The sequence below is a fragment of the Mesoplodon densirostris genome, chromosome 3 (assembly GCF_025265405.1).
Source record: "Mesoplodon densirostris isolate mMesDen1 chromosome 3, mMesDen1 primary haplotype, whole genome shotgun sequence".
Classification (NCBI taxonomy): Eukaryota; Metazoa; Chordata; class Mammalia; order Artiodactyla; family Ziphiidae; genus Mesoplodon; species Mesoplodon densirostris.
The window spans coordinates 141,690,867-141,706,670 of NC_082663.1; the positions used below are offsets into that span (position 1 = coordinate 141,690,867).

Consider the following 15,804-nt stretch of genomic DNA (forward strand, 5'->3'; position numbering starts at 1 on the left):
ATAGGGGATAGGAACAGGGAAAGAAAGGTGTTAAGGACGACATTGGGATTTTGGGCTGGGGACTGATCGCACCCCGAAAACCATGTTGGCCATAGGAGCCTCCCTTCCTAACATCACTCTCCTCCTGGCCCATCACTGGTTTTATTTTCCACATCACATTTCTCTCCATCTGAAAAGTTCTCGGGTCATTTGTTGGTGGGTTATGTTCCTTCCCCCCACCCCGACTGTGCACCACGTCTGCTTGCTCACGCCGTTCCCCCAGTACGCTTGGTACACATAGGCGCTCCATAAATGAATGAATGCATGCATGGATGAGCAACGCCCTGAACTGGTCTCTGAGCTGAACTGGTCCGAGCCCAGGCTCAGCCTCGAGTGCTACCTGTCCTTGGGATGGGTGCTGGCTCCATCTTGGTGACCTGGAAGGGTTTGCGTCCAGGAGTCTCTCTCTTGGGAGCTCCAGCGCCCCAGCCTGTCCCTTGCCCAACAGCCAGACGGCCGCTGTCCAGCGGGCCAGGAGGCAGCTCACTGCGACTGCGCCGAAATCTCCACCCTCCCTCTCCCGCCTCCCCTTCTGGCCTCTGAGCGCGCCGCCGAGGCGCGCGCATGCGCCATCGCCCCCGCGCCGCCCGCCACTCCTGTGCGCATGTGCCGCTCTCACTACAGACGGCGCGCCTGCGCACTGCCCGCCGCCCGCGGGTCCGGCCGGCGCTTGCGTGGTGGCACCGGCGAGTGGGGGGGGCGAGGAGGTGGAGGAGGAGGAGGAGGAGGAGGCGGCGAGAAGATGGCGACTTCGAACAATCCGCGGAAATTCAGCGAGAAGATCGCCCTGCACAACCAGAAGCAAGCGGAGGAGACGGCGGCTTTCGAGGAGGTCATGAAGGACCTGAGCCTGACGCGGGCCGCGCGGGTAAGGGGGCTGCCCGCGCCGACCCCTCTGGGCCGGAGAGGGAGGCAGGGGGCGCGTGTCTGGCGCGTGCACGGGGTGGGGGGCGCGCGGCGGGGGCGGGGCGCGCGCGGCGGGGGCGGGACTTGGCTCGGCCCGTGGGGACAGGTGTCCCCACGCCCCGGGCGTCGTGGGCGGGACAGGTGCCCCCACATCATCGATACCTGAAGGGGTGAAGGTGTCCCTGCATCATTGCTACCTGAAGTGGGGGACAGGTGTCATTACATCATTGTTACCTGTAGGGGCAGGGGTCTCTACATCATTACTACATGGAGGGAACAGGTGCCATTACATCATTGGTACCTGAGGGGGGAAAGGTGTCCCCACACTGCTACCTGAGGGGCATAGGTGCCTTTATATCACTGCTACCTAGGGTAGTGATACTGAGGTGTGTGAACTTGGTGCTGCTTGCAAGCATCACTGTTACCTGGGGAGGGGGGATAGGTGCTCCTATATCATTGGCACCTGAGGGGGACAGCTGCCCCCACACCATTGCTACCTGAAGGGACAGGTGTCTCTCCATCATTGTCACCTGTGTACTCACTGCCTGAGTGTTGGGGGAAGGACAGGTACCCCCACTTGCAGAGCTGAGATGGGATAGGTATCTCTCCCTTTTGGATACCTGAGGGAAAGTTCTGGCCTCTGCTGTGGGGACCTGGGCAGGATCAGGAGGGCAGATTGGGCTGTCTTGGAGCTTGGAGTGCAGACAGCTGCCCCTTCCCCATGCGGCCCATATGGTGGGGATCAGGTGATGTTCCTCCCACTGGGACAAGGTACAGCTGGCCACAGATTGCCCGGCCCCTCAGGACCAGGATGGAGGGACAGTTCTTCAGATGGCTGGGTGCTTTTGGTGTGAAGGGGCAGGCCCGGTTACCTCCTAACCTCACCTGGGAAGCCGCTGTAGGCCTGGAGCAGGGGCTTGGTTGTGGCTGGGGTCGGGGGTCCTGGCCCTTCTTCTGGGCCCCAGCTCTCTGACGACCACCGTGAGGTGCCAAGCTCCTTGGGTCTCGGTGTCCTCCCTTGTGGAGTGTGTCTAGCAAGCCCTTCCTCGTGGGTCAGGGAGGGGAGCATGCTTTGCACAGGTGGCAGTAAATCTCTGCTTCGATCCTGCAGAGATGGGACCCCTGTGCTGTACCCTGGGGCCTTGGGGAGGGGTTGAGTGGGAGCTGCAGACACCCACCCCGCTGGTTTCTGGATTTGGCGTCTGATCTGACTGTCCTAGGCAGACCTACCTCCATGCTGTGAGCCTCAGTTTCTGATTCCTCAGGTGGGCTTTTGGGGTGTCGTTATTTTTTAATTAGTTGCTTGTTTCTCTTTGAGATCATGACCTTAAGACTAGAATGTGTGTCTTCATTTCCATGCATTTGTTCAGCTATATCAGTTAGGTGCACACTGTCGGCCAGGTGCTGCTTATCCCTGCTCCAGCAGCTTGCGGCCTCGCTCAGGATGTGGTTGGTGAATGAATGAATGAATGAAAGCATGCAGCTTGAGTGTTGTCCATACGTCAGGGCTTCTGAGTGCAGGAGTGTCCACTTCATCTTGTCAACAGCCTGTAGTGTGTGCTAGCATGCAGTAGGTGTCAAATGTATGTGGTATGACAGGAAGAAGGGGTCACACTGGTTCATGACAGTTCTTCATGATCCGAGGCCTGGTTTCTGCTTTAGGGTTGGAAATGAATTATTGGTTTTTTTTGTTTGTTTGTTTTTGAATTGTTGTTGAAAAGATATTTTAAAATAACAACTTTATTGAGATAGTACCATATAATTCACTTGTTTAAAGTGTACGATTCAGTGGTTTTTAGTACATTTACAGAGTTGTGCAACCATCACCACTGTCTAATTCCAGAATGTTTTCATCATTCCTCAAAGAAACTCCACACCCATTAGCCATCACTTCTCATTTGCCCCTCCCCCCAGCCCCGGGCAGGCACCCATTTTTCTGTCTTTATGGATTTACCTGTTCTGGACATTTCATATAAATGGAATCATACAAGATGTGGCCTTTTGTGTCTGGCTTCTTTCGCTCAGCCTAATGTTTTCAAGGTTCATCTACATTGTAGTGTGTATCAGGAAGCTTCTTTCCTTTTTATGGCTGAGTAGTATTCCTTTGTATGGCTGGACCACATTTGCTTATCCGTTCATTGGTTGATGGATGTAGAAAAGATTTTTAAGATTCGCAGACAGCAGTTCTCTTGGCCCCTGGTAACCGTTTCCCGTCTCTTTCCTCCCTCACCCTGTTGCCTTCCTTTAGTTCGGGAGTTGGGGAGGTAGGGTGGGCTTGGGCCCTGGGCGGAGGTGCACTTATACTAGATTTTTACAGACAGAGCAGTGTTCTCTCTTGGGGGTGATTTGTCCTCAGGGGACATTTGGCAATGACATTTTTGGTTGTCTCGACTAGGGGAAGGGCTGCTACTGGCATCTAGTGAGTAGAGAGCAGGGATGCTGCTCAACACCCCACGATGCATAGACGGCTCCCACCATAGACAGTGATCCGGCCCCAGGTGTCAGCAGTGTCAAGGCCGAGATGCCTTCAGTTTGAAGGAAACGCTGTGTGGGCAGGGGTGCGAGCTTTGCACCCGGGCAGATAGTTCAAAACTCCGCACCCACCAATACTTCTGTGCCACTGTGGGCAGGCTGATGGCTTTGCCCGCACCTGAGACCAGGATGGGCAAGCACTTTCCCAGCCTTTTCCGGCTATTGCACATGGCACGTGGTACATCAGCAGTGTCTGGTGCAGGTGAGTGAACCCGGCTGATGCAGGGTCCCCTCCTGCTCACCCTCCCGTGGCTGCAGCCTTCCGCGCTGCCTCCGCCTGCAGTAGACACCAGGGTTTCACCTGAGAACAGGTGGGACGTGGCCCAGTTGGTACCTGCTCTTCTCAGGGGAATGCCACAGGTCAGCACGCCCACTCCCGGAGCGAGCGGGGACACTCGTGTCGATGTGTGTCTGTGCACAGTCCTCAGTCATGATGGGTGCACCCTCAGTGCCTTCCCTTGTGAAAGGCCGGTCAGCAGGTGTTGAGCCTGATGTGTAGATCCATGCTGTCACATCACCCAGGGGCAGGTACCCCAAGGGCTAGTTCGGGTGGGGGATGGGGTGTGACGTCCCCTTTCGGGTCTCAGGGTAGAGAGGTGAGTGCACGAATGTTCCTTTCTCGTGCTCACACTTGGGCAGCCTGATGTGCAGAGAGGGCTGTGGCGCTCTGCTGTGTGACTTCGGGCAGGTTTCTTAACCTCTCTGGGTCTGAGAATCCTGATCTGTGAGCAAGGGTAGCTTGCTTATTCCACAAAATGACATTTTTATTTGCCCAGCACATCCCAGGGACTGTATTAGGTAGTGGGGAGCCAGCAGCATATGAGGCATGTGAGGACCATGCTCTTGGGGAGCTGGCATGGTTTTAGCGGGGACAGGAGAGAATTGCTGCAGATAAATGAGGCAGATGCTCTCAGAGAGAAGAAGCAAAGCAATGTGCTAGGACTGGCTAGGGCGGGAGGCTGACGCCTGGACAGTGAGACAGAGGCCCCCCACCCCATGCCGGGGAAGGGTGTCCCTTGTGAGGGAGGCAGGTGCAGAGGCCCCGAGGTGGGAAGGGCTTGGCGAGGTTGAGGCTGGCATATTGAGAGAGAGAGAGGAGAGATGTGGCTGGCCCCTGAGGGAGGGGCCCTGGGAGGGTTTGTGATACTCAGTGGCCTGATCCTTTGCTTGTTTTTGTAATAGCTTTATTGAGATATCATTCCCAATACATTCAAACCACTCATTTAAAGTGTACTGGGACTTCCCTGGTGGCACAGTGGTTAAGAATCCGCCTGCCAATGTAGGGGACAGCCCTGGCCCCAGGAAGATCCCACGTGCCGTGGAGCAACTAAGCCCGTGTGCCACAGCTACTGAGCATGCACTCTAGAGCCTGCGAGGCACAACTACTGAGCCCACGCGCCACAACTACTGAAGCCCGTGTGCCTAGAGCCCGTGCTCCGCAACAAGAGAAGCCAGCGCACCTCAGTGAAGAGTAGCCCCCACTCACCGCAACTAGAGAGAAAGCCTGCATGCAGCAACGAAGACCCAACGCAGCCAAAAAAAAAAAAAAAAAGTGTACCATCTAGGGACTTCCCTGGTGGTCCAGTGGTTAAGACTCTGAGTTTCCACTGCAGGGGGCACTGGTTCAATCCCTGGTCAGGGAACTAAGATCCCTCAAGCCGCGCGGCACCAAAAAAATAAATAAAGTGTACCATCCAGTGGTTTTTAGCATATTCACAGAGTTGTGCAACCATCACCAGTCAATTTTAGAACATTTCCATCACCCCAGAAGGAAACCCCGTCCCCTTAGCAGTCACTCCCCATTCCCCCTCCCACACTCCTGGCAACCACTAATCTACTTTCTGTCTCTGTGGATTTGCCTGTTCTGGACATTTCATATAAATGGAATCATATAACACGTAGCTTTTTATGTCTGACTTTTTTTACTCAGCGTGATGTTTCCAAGGTTCATGCATATTGTAGGGTGTATCAGTCCTTCCTTTATTTTTTTTAAATTTAATTTAATTTAATTTTCTTCTTTTTGCGGTACGTGGGTCTCTCACTGTTGTGGCCTCTCCTGTTGTGGAGCACAGGCTCCGGACGCGCAGGCTCAGCGGCCATGGCTTACGGGCCCAGCCGCTCCGCGGCATGTGGGATCTTCCCGGACCGGGGCACGAACCCATGTTCCCTGAATAGGCAGGTGCACTCTCAACTACTGCGCCACCAGGGAAGCCCTCTTTATTAAGAATTGTGGTAAAATATACAAAACATACAGTTTACCACCTTTTTTTTTAACATTTATGTATTTATTTTATTTATTTTGGCTGTGCCGGGTCTTAGATGAGGCGCTCAGGATCTTCGTTGCAACGTTGCAACGTGTGGGATCTTTAGTTGCGGCATGCGGACTTCTTAGTCGCGGCATGCGGGACCTAGTTCCCTGACCAGGGATCAAACCCAGGCCCCCTGCATTGGGAGCTCAGAGTCTTACCCACTGGACCACCAGGGAAGTCCCTAATTTACCATCTTAACCATTGATAAGTGTACAGATCAGTGGTATTAAGTACTTTTACAGTGTTGTGTAGCCACCACTGTCCATTACTTCATTACTCTTTAAGGCTGGATAATACTCCATTGTGTGGATACACTGCATTTCGCGTATCCATTTGTTCATCCGTGGACACTCGGGTTGTTTCCACCTTTTTGGCTACTGTGAATAGTGCTGCCGCGGACATTTGTGTCCAAGTGCTTGTGTGGATGCAGGTCTTCCTTTCCTTTGGGTGTATATGTCGAGGAGTGGAGTTGCTGGTAACTCTCAAATGGTAACTCTCTATTTAATCATTCAAGGACGCTTTGTGTCTTACAAAGATGGCTGTGAGCTGAGTGGGCAAGGGGGTGAGAAGGGAAGCAGGCAGATGGTGCAAGGCTGCTGTAGCATCCCGGTTGGGGAATGGAGAAGGTGGCTTGAGCAGGGAGGTGGCCGTGGCAGTGGCCGGAGTGGTGGATTTTTTTTTTTTTTTTTTTTTTTGCGGTACGCGGGCCTCTCACTGTTGTGGCCTCTCCTGTTGAGGAGCACAGGCTCCGGATGCACAGGCTCAGCGGCCATGGCTCACGGGCCCAGCCGCTCCGCGGCATGTGGGATCCTCCCGGACCGGGGCACGAACCCGTGTCCCCCGCATCGGCAGGCGGACTCTCAACCATTGCGCCACCAGGGAAGCCCCAGAGTGGTGGATTTTGGTGATATTTTGGCAGCAGAGATGACTGGACGTGTGGGTGGACCGGATGTGGGAGGTGAGGGGAAGAAATGGGGGTGTGTCGCCCACTTGCCAGGGGCCCAGGGCACAGGAGGCTCTGCCTGTAACTGATCACTGAGCATCCCAGGGAGCAGTACCTGGGCCAGAAAAAGCCCGCGTGCAAAGCAGTCCACGGTGGCCCAGTCAGGGCTGCCAGCTCTGGCTGCGCTGAAGGAGGGTGTTCTCCCGGCCCTACCCTGTGACGGGGGTGGCTCTGCACAGGCTGTTGGAAAATGGGCCTCTGGGCCGCAGGCGCCGTGCAGCGGGGGCTCGGGTTAGCTGAGCACGGAGGCCGCCCCCAGTCCTGGCCTCCATCCTGGGCTTTGGCACCATTTGCCTCTGTGCCGGCTGCTTCAAGTGTCTGGTGCCATCTGCAGCCTTAACACACACACACATGCACGCAGGACTCGCCGAGCTGCTCTGTTGAGAGGATGGGGTACACTGTACCCCACCTTCAGAAAGCCCCAGCAGTCTCAGTGCTCTCCAGCTTGTGATCTGCCACACCCAATAATAGGTTGAATGGGGGCCCCTAAGAAGATATGCCCACATCCTGACTCCCAGAACCTGTGACTCTGACCTTATTTGGAAAAAAGGTCTCTGCAGATGTGAGTAGGGTAAGGATCTCAAGATGAGGTTGTCCTGGATTTAGGGTGGTCAGATGACTGGCGTCCTCACGAAAAGAGAAGACCCAGACTCACATATGAGAGGCCGTGTATGACGGAGGCAGAGATTGGAGTGTTGCAGCCACAAGCCAGGGATGCATGGAGCCCCCAGAAGCTGGAAGAGGCAAGGGAGGATCCTCCCCTAGGGCCTCCAGAGGGATTGTGGCCCTGCCGAACTCGATTTTGGATGTCTGGCCTCCCGAGCTGTGCAAAAATGAATTTGTGTTGTTTTATGCACCCCACCCCAGCCTTTGGCAGTCATTTGTGATGGCAGCCGCGGGACACTGTCCCCTGGGCTGAGACAGAGCCTGCAGAGTCCAAGTACCATGCGGAGCCCGCTTCGGGGCGGTGGCCCTGAGGGTTGTCTGCAGATGTGCACATCTGGCCTTCTCTGGCAGGTCATGTTCCCCTCGAGGCCTTGAGTGGACCCGTCACACACCCATTGTCAGGAACTAGGTACTCTCGCTCTGTACTGGGCCTGGTGGTGATGGTGAACAAGCCTGAGAAACAGCAGCTAGAAACAGCAGCTAGAGCAAGGGCCCTGGGGCAGGAGGGGGCATCTTGTCAGGAGCTGACCAAGAGTATGGTCACAGTGTGGTCGGGGGTAAAGTCTGTCCTTTGCACTCTCGGGTCCTGCCCCCTGCTGGGCACCGTGTGGCTTTCACTCAACCCCATTCTTGTTGCTCAGCCCCTCCCCGACCGGAGAGGAGGTGTCGTCTTTGCCATTGTGCCCATAGGGAAGCTGAGGCCCAGTGCTGCATCCCAGCTGGGAAGAGGCAGAAATGACGTTTAGCTCTGGGATGAGCACACACGCTGTGTCCGAAACAAGGAAGTAAGAACACAAACTAGAACCTTCAGTAGCTCGCCAGAGCCTGCTTGGCCCCATGTGGGCCTTGGTTTTTCCGAAACGTGACTCAGTTTCTCCAACCACGCCCCTGTTTCTCCCATGACTTGGACCCTGGACTCCATATTTCCTGTCACTAATTGTCCTCGCCTTGGAGGCGGCAGCCTTGGGACACCATCACACACACCTTTGTGCATGGCCCATGGCTCTTTTCCCATAAAAGCCATGGTCTAGATCAGGCTGGGTGCCAAAGTCTCTGTGGCTGGCACGGGACACGCTTCTGGGTTAATTGGTCCAGTTGTCATTTGGAAGGAGGCTTTCTTGGAGAGCCCTGGTTCTGTTCCCACAGGGGACTGCTGAGTGGCCCTGCCAGCCCGGGGTCCTGTGTAGAGAACCCTCCTAAAGCTCATGGCCAGCCCGGGAACCATGCTGAGTGACCTTTTTCTGAAAAAAAGCCTTTAAAAAATTGATGTGAAATTCACATAAAATGAACCATTTTAATACACATTTCGGTGGCATTTAGCACATTCACAGTGTTGTACAACCGTCACCTCTGTCTGGTTCCAGAACATTTCCATCACCCCAGAAGGAAATCCTGTCCCCATTAGCAGTCACTCCCTATCTTCCCCTCCCCCATCTCCTGGTAACCACTAATCTACTTTCTGTCTCTATGGATTGGCGTGTCTGGACATTTCATGTAAATGGGTCCATACAACATGTGGCCTTTTGTGTTTGGCTTCTTTCACTCAGCATGATGTTTTTGAGGTTCATCCACTTTGTAGCATGTGTCAGAGTGTCATTCCTTTTTGTGGCCAAATAACATTCTGTTGTGTGGATGGACCACATTTAGTTTCTCTGTTACCTGTTGATGGGTACATGGCCTGTTTCCACTTTCTCACTGTCATGAATGGTGCTGCTGTGAACATGTGTGTGAAGGTGTTTGCACAAGCCCCTGTTTTCACCTTGTGGGCACATGTCCGGGAGTGGAATTGCTGGGCATGTTGCTTCACTAGGTGGTGGCCGGTGCTCAGGGTGTGTGGTGCTGGGGCCCACCTGCTCTGGGGAATCCAGGAGGGCTTCCTGGACCTGCAGTAGGTGTGGAACCAGGGGTGTCTGTGACTGGGTGAGGGGAGGGTGTCACTGGCTGAGGGACAGGCATGGAAGCTGAGGGCTTAGTTCCGAGGCCGCCTTCTCATTTCCTTGACTGTGACCCAGTGTTAGAAATTTGTGTTTCGTGACATAACGGCAGCCACCAACAAACATACAATTGAAACAGTTTTCTCCAAGGAGTCCAGCCCTCCCTGTGTGTGTGCAAAGTTGATATAATTGGTTCCCTTCTGTTTATTATAAAATGCCAGGGACCCACTGAATTGGTTTCATAACCCAGTAATCCAGGGCTCAGCCAGCTACACCTGTTTTTTGTAAATAAAGTTTTATTAGAACACAGCCACGCCCATTCATTTATGCCTTGTCTGTGGCAGTTGAGTCATTGCCACAGAGACCTGATGGCCTAAAGAGGTGGAGATATCTACCATCTGGCTCTTTACAGGAGTTTGCTGGCCCTGGGCCAATGGCTGTCACCCACAGTTTGAGCCCCACTGACCAAGAGCAACAAGGAAGGTTGGGAGGATGGTGGGCAGTGGTTCTGTCACTCTTGGGGGTCTCTGAACCACCTTGGAACTAAAGGATGCAGGCTCTGGGCTCCCCCAAGATCCTGCTTCTGGAGGTCTGGGTGGGGACCTGAGTTCTGAGTGGGGATCTGAGGACCCTGCCATGTGGGCCTTGCTGGGAGGCCTGGACACCGGGGTCACCAGGGCTGTGCCAGGTGGAGGGATAGGGTTGGCCTCCGTCAGAGGGGTAAGTGGGCTGTCTGGCCCTTGGTTGGTGGCCTGGTGGTAATTGTTGGTCCATACCACCAGGGAGGGTTCTGCTGTCACTGTCCCCAAGGCTGGCCCGGGGGCAGAGTGCCAGGTGACTCTTGTCCATGCAGTGGGCCTTCTGGTCCTGCTTGGGGTTACTTAGGTTACTCTGGGTCAGAATTGGGCCGTTGCAGGCGTCCCGAAGGCTGAGTGCTGGGCCTCCTCTGCTGCTCTCGGCACTGGGAGCTTCTGGTTTCAGCTCAGTGGTACAGGCTCCCTTCCATGCTGTTGCATGAGACAGGGCACCGGTGCCTCAGGGGTTGGGATTCAGAGTCCTTGGTGCTGGGGATTTCTTTTTAAACAGGGACCCTCTTGAAAATGCCATGCGGATGTCAGGGGTGGGGTCTGGCCTGGGGAGAGACGGGCCCGAGTGCAGTGGTGGGGGAGTGTCAAAAATGGGTGCTACAGGGTGCTCACCCTGGCCGCTTCTGCCTCTGCGGGCCTTTGGCAACATCTGGGGACACCTTGGGTTGTCATGACTTGGGGTGGGTATTCCTGGCATCTGGTGAATGGAGACCAGGGATGCCGCTCAACACCCTGCAGTGTGCACAAGGCCCCTGATGTCGGTGGGTGCCGAGGTTGAGAAGCCCTGCTCCTGTGCTCCCCCGCGTGCCAGGATTGTGCAGGCGAGAAGGGGTCGGTAGAGGCCCCTGGTTCCTTGAGGTGCAGACCTTGAGCCTGGCGACATATCAACACCCCAGGCAGCTGATGGCATCCTCCCGGGTTTACTGAGGGGGAAACCACGGCTCAGAGAGCAAATGTCCCAGAACATTCGAGGTGGGAGAGCTGGGATTTGACCCCTTTGGACAGACCCAGGTCGCCACACGTTTTCCCCTGTCTCATGCGGCTCTGGGAGTTGGCCAGCCGGTCAGGGTGGGGCAGAGCCTTCCAGGCTGCTGGAACCCTGTGCGTGGAGGGAAGGGCTTGAGGAGCATACACTGCAGGGGCAGAGGGCTGGGGAGGGAGGCGGGGCGGGGGATGGAGGGCCCTAGGCCAGGCCCTGTTCGTGGGCCATGGGGTGTCATGGAAGGTTCCAGCAGGATGGTGACGTGAGTGACACGAAGGTGCGGGAGTGGCAGGGGCCATACTTGCTAGAGCCCAGGTGCGTACACACAGCACGTGGTGGCGGTCACTCCAAGAAAGAGCCTGTTGCTTCCCCTGGTGCACAGATGAGAGACCAAGGCATGACAGGTCATGTGGTTTGCTGTGTGTGGAGGTGCTGGGATCGACCCTGTGTCTGAATCTGGGGCCCACATTTTTCTTAATGCAGCCATAAGGGACCCTGTTGGAGGCTGAGCTTTGATTCATATACATCTGTTGATGACCATGGCGGTCATCCCTGGTGTTTTGCAAATCAGGCGTTCATTGTGTTCCTCTCTGTGCCTGTCCCACCTGTGTGTCTGTCTCTGAGCCCCCTGCAGCAGGGAGGGGACTGTAGCACCTTGGGCTCGGCCACGGTGAGGACTGAGGGGAGGCCGATTTGGGACATTTCAGAGGTAATAATGACAGGGTTTATTCAGAGGTGAACAGGAAGGAGAGCGAGGTGGGGGAACCAGTGAGAAAGGGGTGGGGATGGGAGAGTCTCACCTCATCTTGGAGCTTGTAGGATGGATTGGCCCCCCATTTCTGGCTGGGACGTCTCTGACCCCCTCTCCTCACCTCCCTCCCTCCACCACGTCCAGCCCTACCCCAGAGCAGAGGTGGGTGTGCCCTGCCCTGGCTAGGGGTGGCTCTGGTGCCGCTGGCTGGCTGGGGGTCCAGGTGCGCAAACAAGGAAGCCACTGCTTGCCTCTCGGGCCAAGGATTCAGAGAGAGTCAATATTTATTATTTGCCAGATGGAAATGAGGCGCGGCCGGGGCTTCCTCCTCAGGGTTCTCAGATGGGCATGGAGGGGAGAAAGTGCTTGGGGTGAGGGGGTCCTGTAGCACCTGGTACCCAGCTTGGGACCATGCTGCTGGGCTTCTCCCAGCTTCCTCCTGAGTGAGTTTAGACCTGGGAGTCCCCTCTGGGCTCTTCTCCCTATCCATGAAGCGGGGGTCACAGTGGCGTCTGCCTCATAGGATTGTGGTGAGACATAGACGGGTTAACCCAGGTAGCGTGTCCGGAATGGGGCTTGCATGTAGACGCTTGCTGCGTGCTTGCTGCTGCTAGGATTCTGGAGGCGTGTGCACAGTGAACGCACGGCGGCACTCAGCGGCACTGGGTGGGCAAATGGCAGGCATTCAGCAGACACTCGGCTCCTGCTCAGCAGGTACACAGTATACCCAGCGAGTGCTCAGCAGACACAGAGTGAACCATTGGTGGGTGCACAGCAGGCATTCAGCAGGCACACAGGGTGTACCCAGCAGGTGCTCAGCAGGCACTTGGCAGCAGGCGTGGAGTGGACACAGCAGACACTCAGCAGGCACAGAGTGGGTTTTCACCAGGCACTAGGCAGATACTGGACTGTGACCCCCCTGAGGGCAGGCCTATCTCTAGTTCATTTTAGAATCTTCTGGGTGCAAGTGTCCTTTAAAAGGGCCAGTTTCCCACCACACAGCCAGGCTTCTCCCCTTAAGTAGTGGGAATGTGGCGTGGGGTCCCGTTTTCCGTCTGGGAATGTGTACCAGGTGCCGAGTGGCTACAGAGCCAGGTGGGTAATGGGATCTTCCCAGAGCTACAGTTTTCTGAACAGTTTTAGGGAGAAACTTGGAGTTTGTATTGACTGTGCAGGGGTCTGGAGTGGACTAGCAGACCCCTGTGGTCTCCGGAGGGCGGGCCTGGGGCAGCATGGTGCCTGTTTGGCCCTGCAGGTACCCTGGGCTGGGGAACGTAGGAAGCACCGGGCCCCCCAATGACGTCTTCCCTGCAGTGGCCAGGGTTTGGACTGGAGAGTTTAGTCCTTCAGTCAGTATTTATTGAGAACCTACTTTGTGCTGGGCCCTGGGGACACCTTGCAGAACAAGTCACCAGGAGCCCCTGCCCCGGGGTGGAGGGGAAACCATGCCAGCAGCCAGCTGGTCCCTGGCCCCAAAGTCATGGCTCTGAGAGAGTGAAATGGGATGGGAGTAGGGGAGCCCTTTGGTGGAGGTGGCGTTTGGGCTGAGCCCTGGGGCACAAGGGTGAGCCATGGGACTGGGGGATGTGAGGCCTGTTGTTGGGGAGAGCCTGGCCCGGCCGAACTCCTTGGGTGATGTGTCATGGGCCCCCGTGAGGGGTCAGAGTCTGATTCTGGGGTGGTGGGGTGCTCCAGAAAGGTTATGAGCAGGGCAGTGATGTGCGATGTAGGTTTAGCAAAGATCCCTCCAGCCACCATATGGGCACAGGCCTGGGGAGAGTGAGGGCAGGGGATGCAGGGGTCTGGGGTGGACTAGTCCCCTGGGAGGGGACCAGGGCAGGCATCCCCAAGGGGTGGTGGGTGCTGAGGGAATGAATGCTGACTCCTTACAGACCAGGACTTGCTGACTTGGCAGAAGTTCTTTCACCCAAGAATCGGGAATCTGATTCCCCAGGGTGGGGATGGGGGAGGTTTATATTAAATAGCTTTCACTTTATGCTCTGGTGGCCCCCATAATGAGGAAAGGCATTTCTGCAGCAGAGAAGAGACCTTGAGTCCTAATTTGTTATATGAACTTCCTTCTCTGTCAGGTGGTCCCATCCTGACACCCCACTGGTCACGGGGGTTTCACCCCAGAGCTGGGGCACGTCATTCTATCCAGAGGGGTCAGTCTCTGCTGTGAAGGACAGATCTTTTCCCTTGTTGGCTGTTGAGCGTTGAGCCTCTGTTCCTGGATCCAGCCTGGGAGCTCGGTGGTCCCTCCTGAGTTGCCCTGCTCCCGCAAGGACGCTTAGGACGGGAGAAGCCCTGTGAGAGCTTTTGAGGGCTGCCCTTCCCTGCCAGCTGGAGTTGCAGGGACGTACCCTGCCACACTTTTTTTTTTTTTCAATAATAAAAGAAATTGTTTATGTCTCAAAACTTTGATGAGAATTGAAAACAGAAAACCCAGAGCACTTCCCTTTTCCTCCATGCATCTGACAACAGCTCACCTGGGCGCGGAGGGTGGGTGGGTGCATGCCAGCTGGTCATTCGCCTGGAAATCTCAGGGAGGAAGTGTCAGCCCAGCCAGGCAGAGTGCCCAGGGCTGGCTCTGCAGGGCTGGCCAGTCCTCGGGCTGGGGACACCGGGGTGGGGGGGGTGGAGCATGCCCCACAAAGACTGAGATCTGTCCGCCCTGCCGGAACGTCCAGGGGGCTGCTGTGTCCATGCCCTGCCGGCTAAAGAGCCTCTCTCACATTGAGATCAAGTTCAGAAGAGGCAAACTCCTGCGGCCCTCCTCCATGGGTCCTTTTGTACCCGTGAGCATTGTGCTGTCTTGATCCCTGCTGTCCTCCCGAGCTGGAGGCTTTGATAGCTGTAATTAGGATGGGAGCAGCTCATTAAATCATCACAGAATCAATGCACAGCCTCAGGAGTGATTTATGGGCCCAGCAGCCAAGGTGCCAAGGAGATGCTAATTTCATCCCTGCTGGCTCAGCAGATGCAGAGGGAGGAGCCCTGAGGGTCAGTAGCAGGGGCCTTCTGGGGGTCACTTGTGCCCAAGAGCCCGCCTCATGGTGACGCCCCCACCCTGCAAGTCTAAGTGGCTATTATTGGGGCTCAAAGCCCTGCCTCTGCCGGCTTCCCCCAAATGACTCCTCCTCTTGTGCCTCAGGTTCCCGTGTGTAGACTTGTACAGATTAGATGACGTGCCCACCCTAAGCTCTTAGCCTCGTGCTGGGGGGCATCAGGGTGCCCCATGGGGCAGGGTCTTACACTTTGCACCCATGTGCCCTGGCTTGACATGTGACAGATGCCAAGAAACAGTTTAGGAATTGTCTGTTCAGTTTTATTGCGGGGGGGATATTCATTTCTTTTCACTTTTTCTTTTGAGAGAGTTTTAGATTTAGTGAAAAGTTGCAAAGACAGTACAGTTTCCATAGCCCCTCACCATGAACGGCGTCACAGGACCAGGACAGCAGCATTGTCACAGGTCTATCAACTAGACTCCAGTCTGCGTTTGGACTTCCCCAGATGTCCCTCAGTGACTTTTTTGGGCCTAGGTTCTGTCCAGGCTCCCATGTTGCATTTAGTCGTTGGGTCACCTCATTCTCCTCTAGTCCATGATGCTCAGGGTTTCCTCATTGTCCACGACCTTCACCTCTTGAAGAGAACTGCTCAGTCTTTTTGTGGAATGTCCTTCAGGGCGGTTTGTCTGTTTTCTTGCCATTGGGTTAAGGTGGTGTGTTTTTGGCAGGAATTCCATAGGAGTGAAATGCTAATTTTCTTTTTGTATTTTTCCTTTTTAAAAATTGTGGGAGGGAATTCCCTGGCGGTCCAGTGGTTAGGACTCAGCACTTTCACTGCCCGGGCCTGGGTTTGATCCTTGGTCAGGGAACTAGGATCCCGCAAGTCGCGTGACGTGGCCAAATAAGTAAATAAATAAAGTGGGAAAATACACGTAATGGTTTACCATCTTAACCATTTTTAAGTGTACCATTTTTAAGTTCGGGGGCATTAAGTACATTCACATTGTGGTGCTACCGTCCCCACCATCCATCTCTGGAACTCTTCTCATCTTGCAAAACTGAAACTCTGTTCCCATATTAAACACTT

The 15,804-nt window shown here is 55.2% G+C and overlaps 1 protein-coding gene across 11 annotated transcripts in view; it reads left to right on the top strand.

Moving 5' to 3' along the window:
• Positions 1-766: 766 nt before the first annotated feature.
• The window catches only part of CRTC1 (CREB regulated transcription coactivator 1), a 74,136-nt gene continuing 59,098 nt past the window's right edge, over positions 767-15,804 (top strand). For all 11 annotated transcript variants that reach the window (XM_060093911.1, XM_060093914.1, XM_060093915.1 and 8 more), the window contains exon 1: positions 767-907. In XM_060093911.1, coding sequence (XP_059949894.1) covers positions 782-907 — 126 coding nt within the window. In that variant the 5' untranslated portion in view covers positions 767-781. The remainder of the gene's footprint in view (positions 908-15,804) is intronic.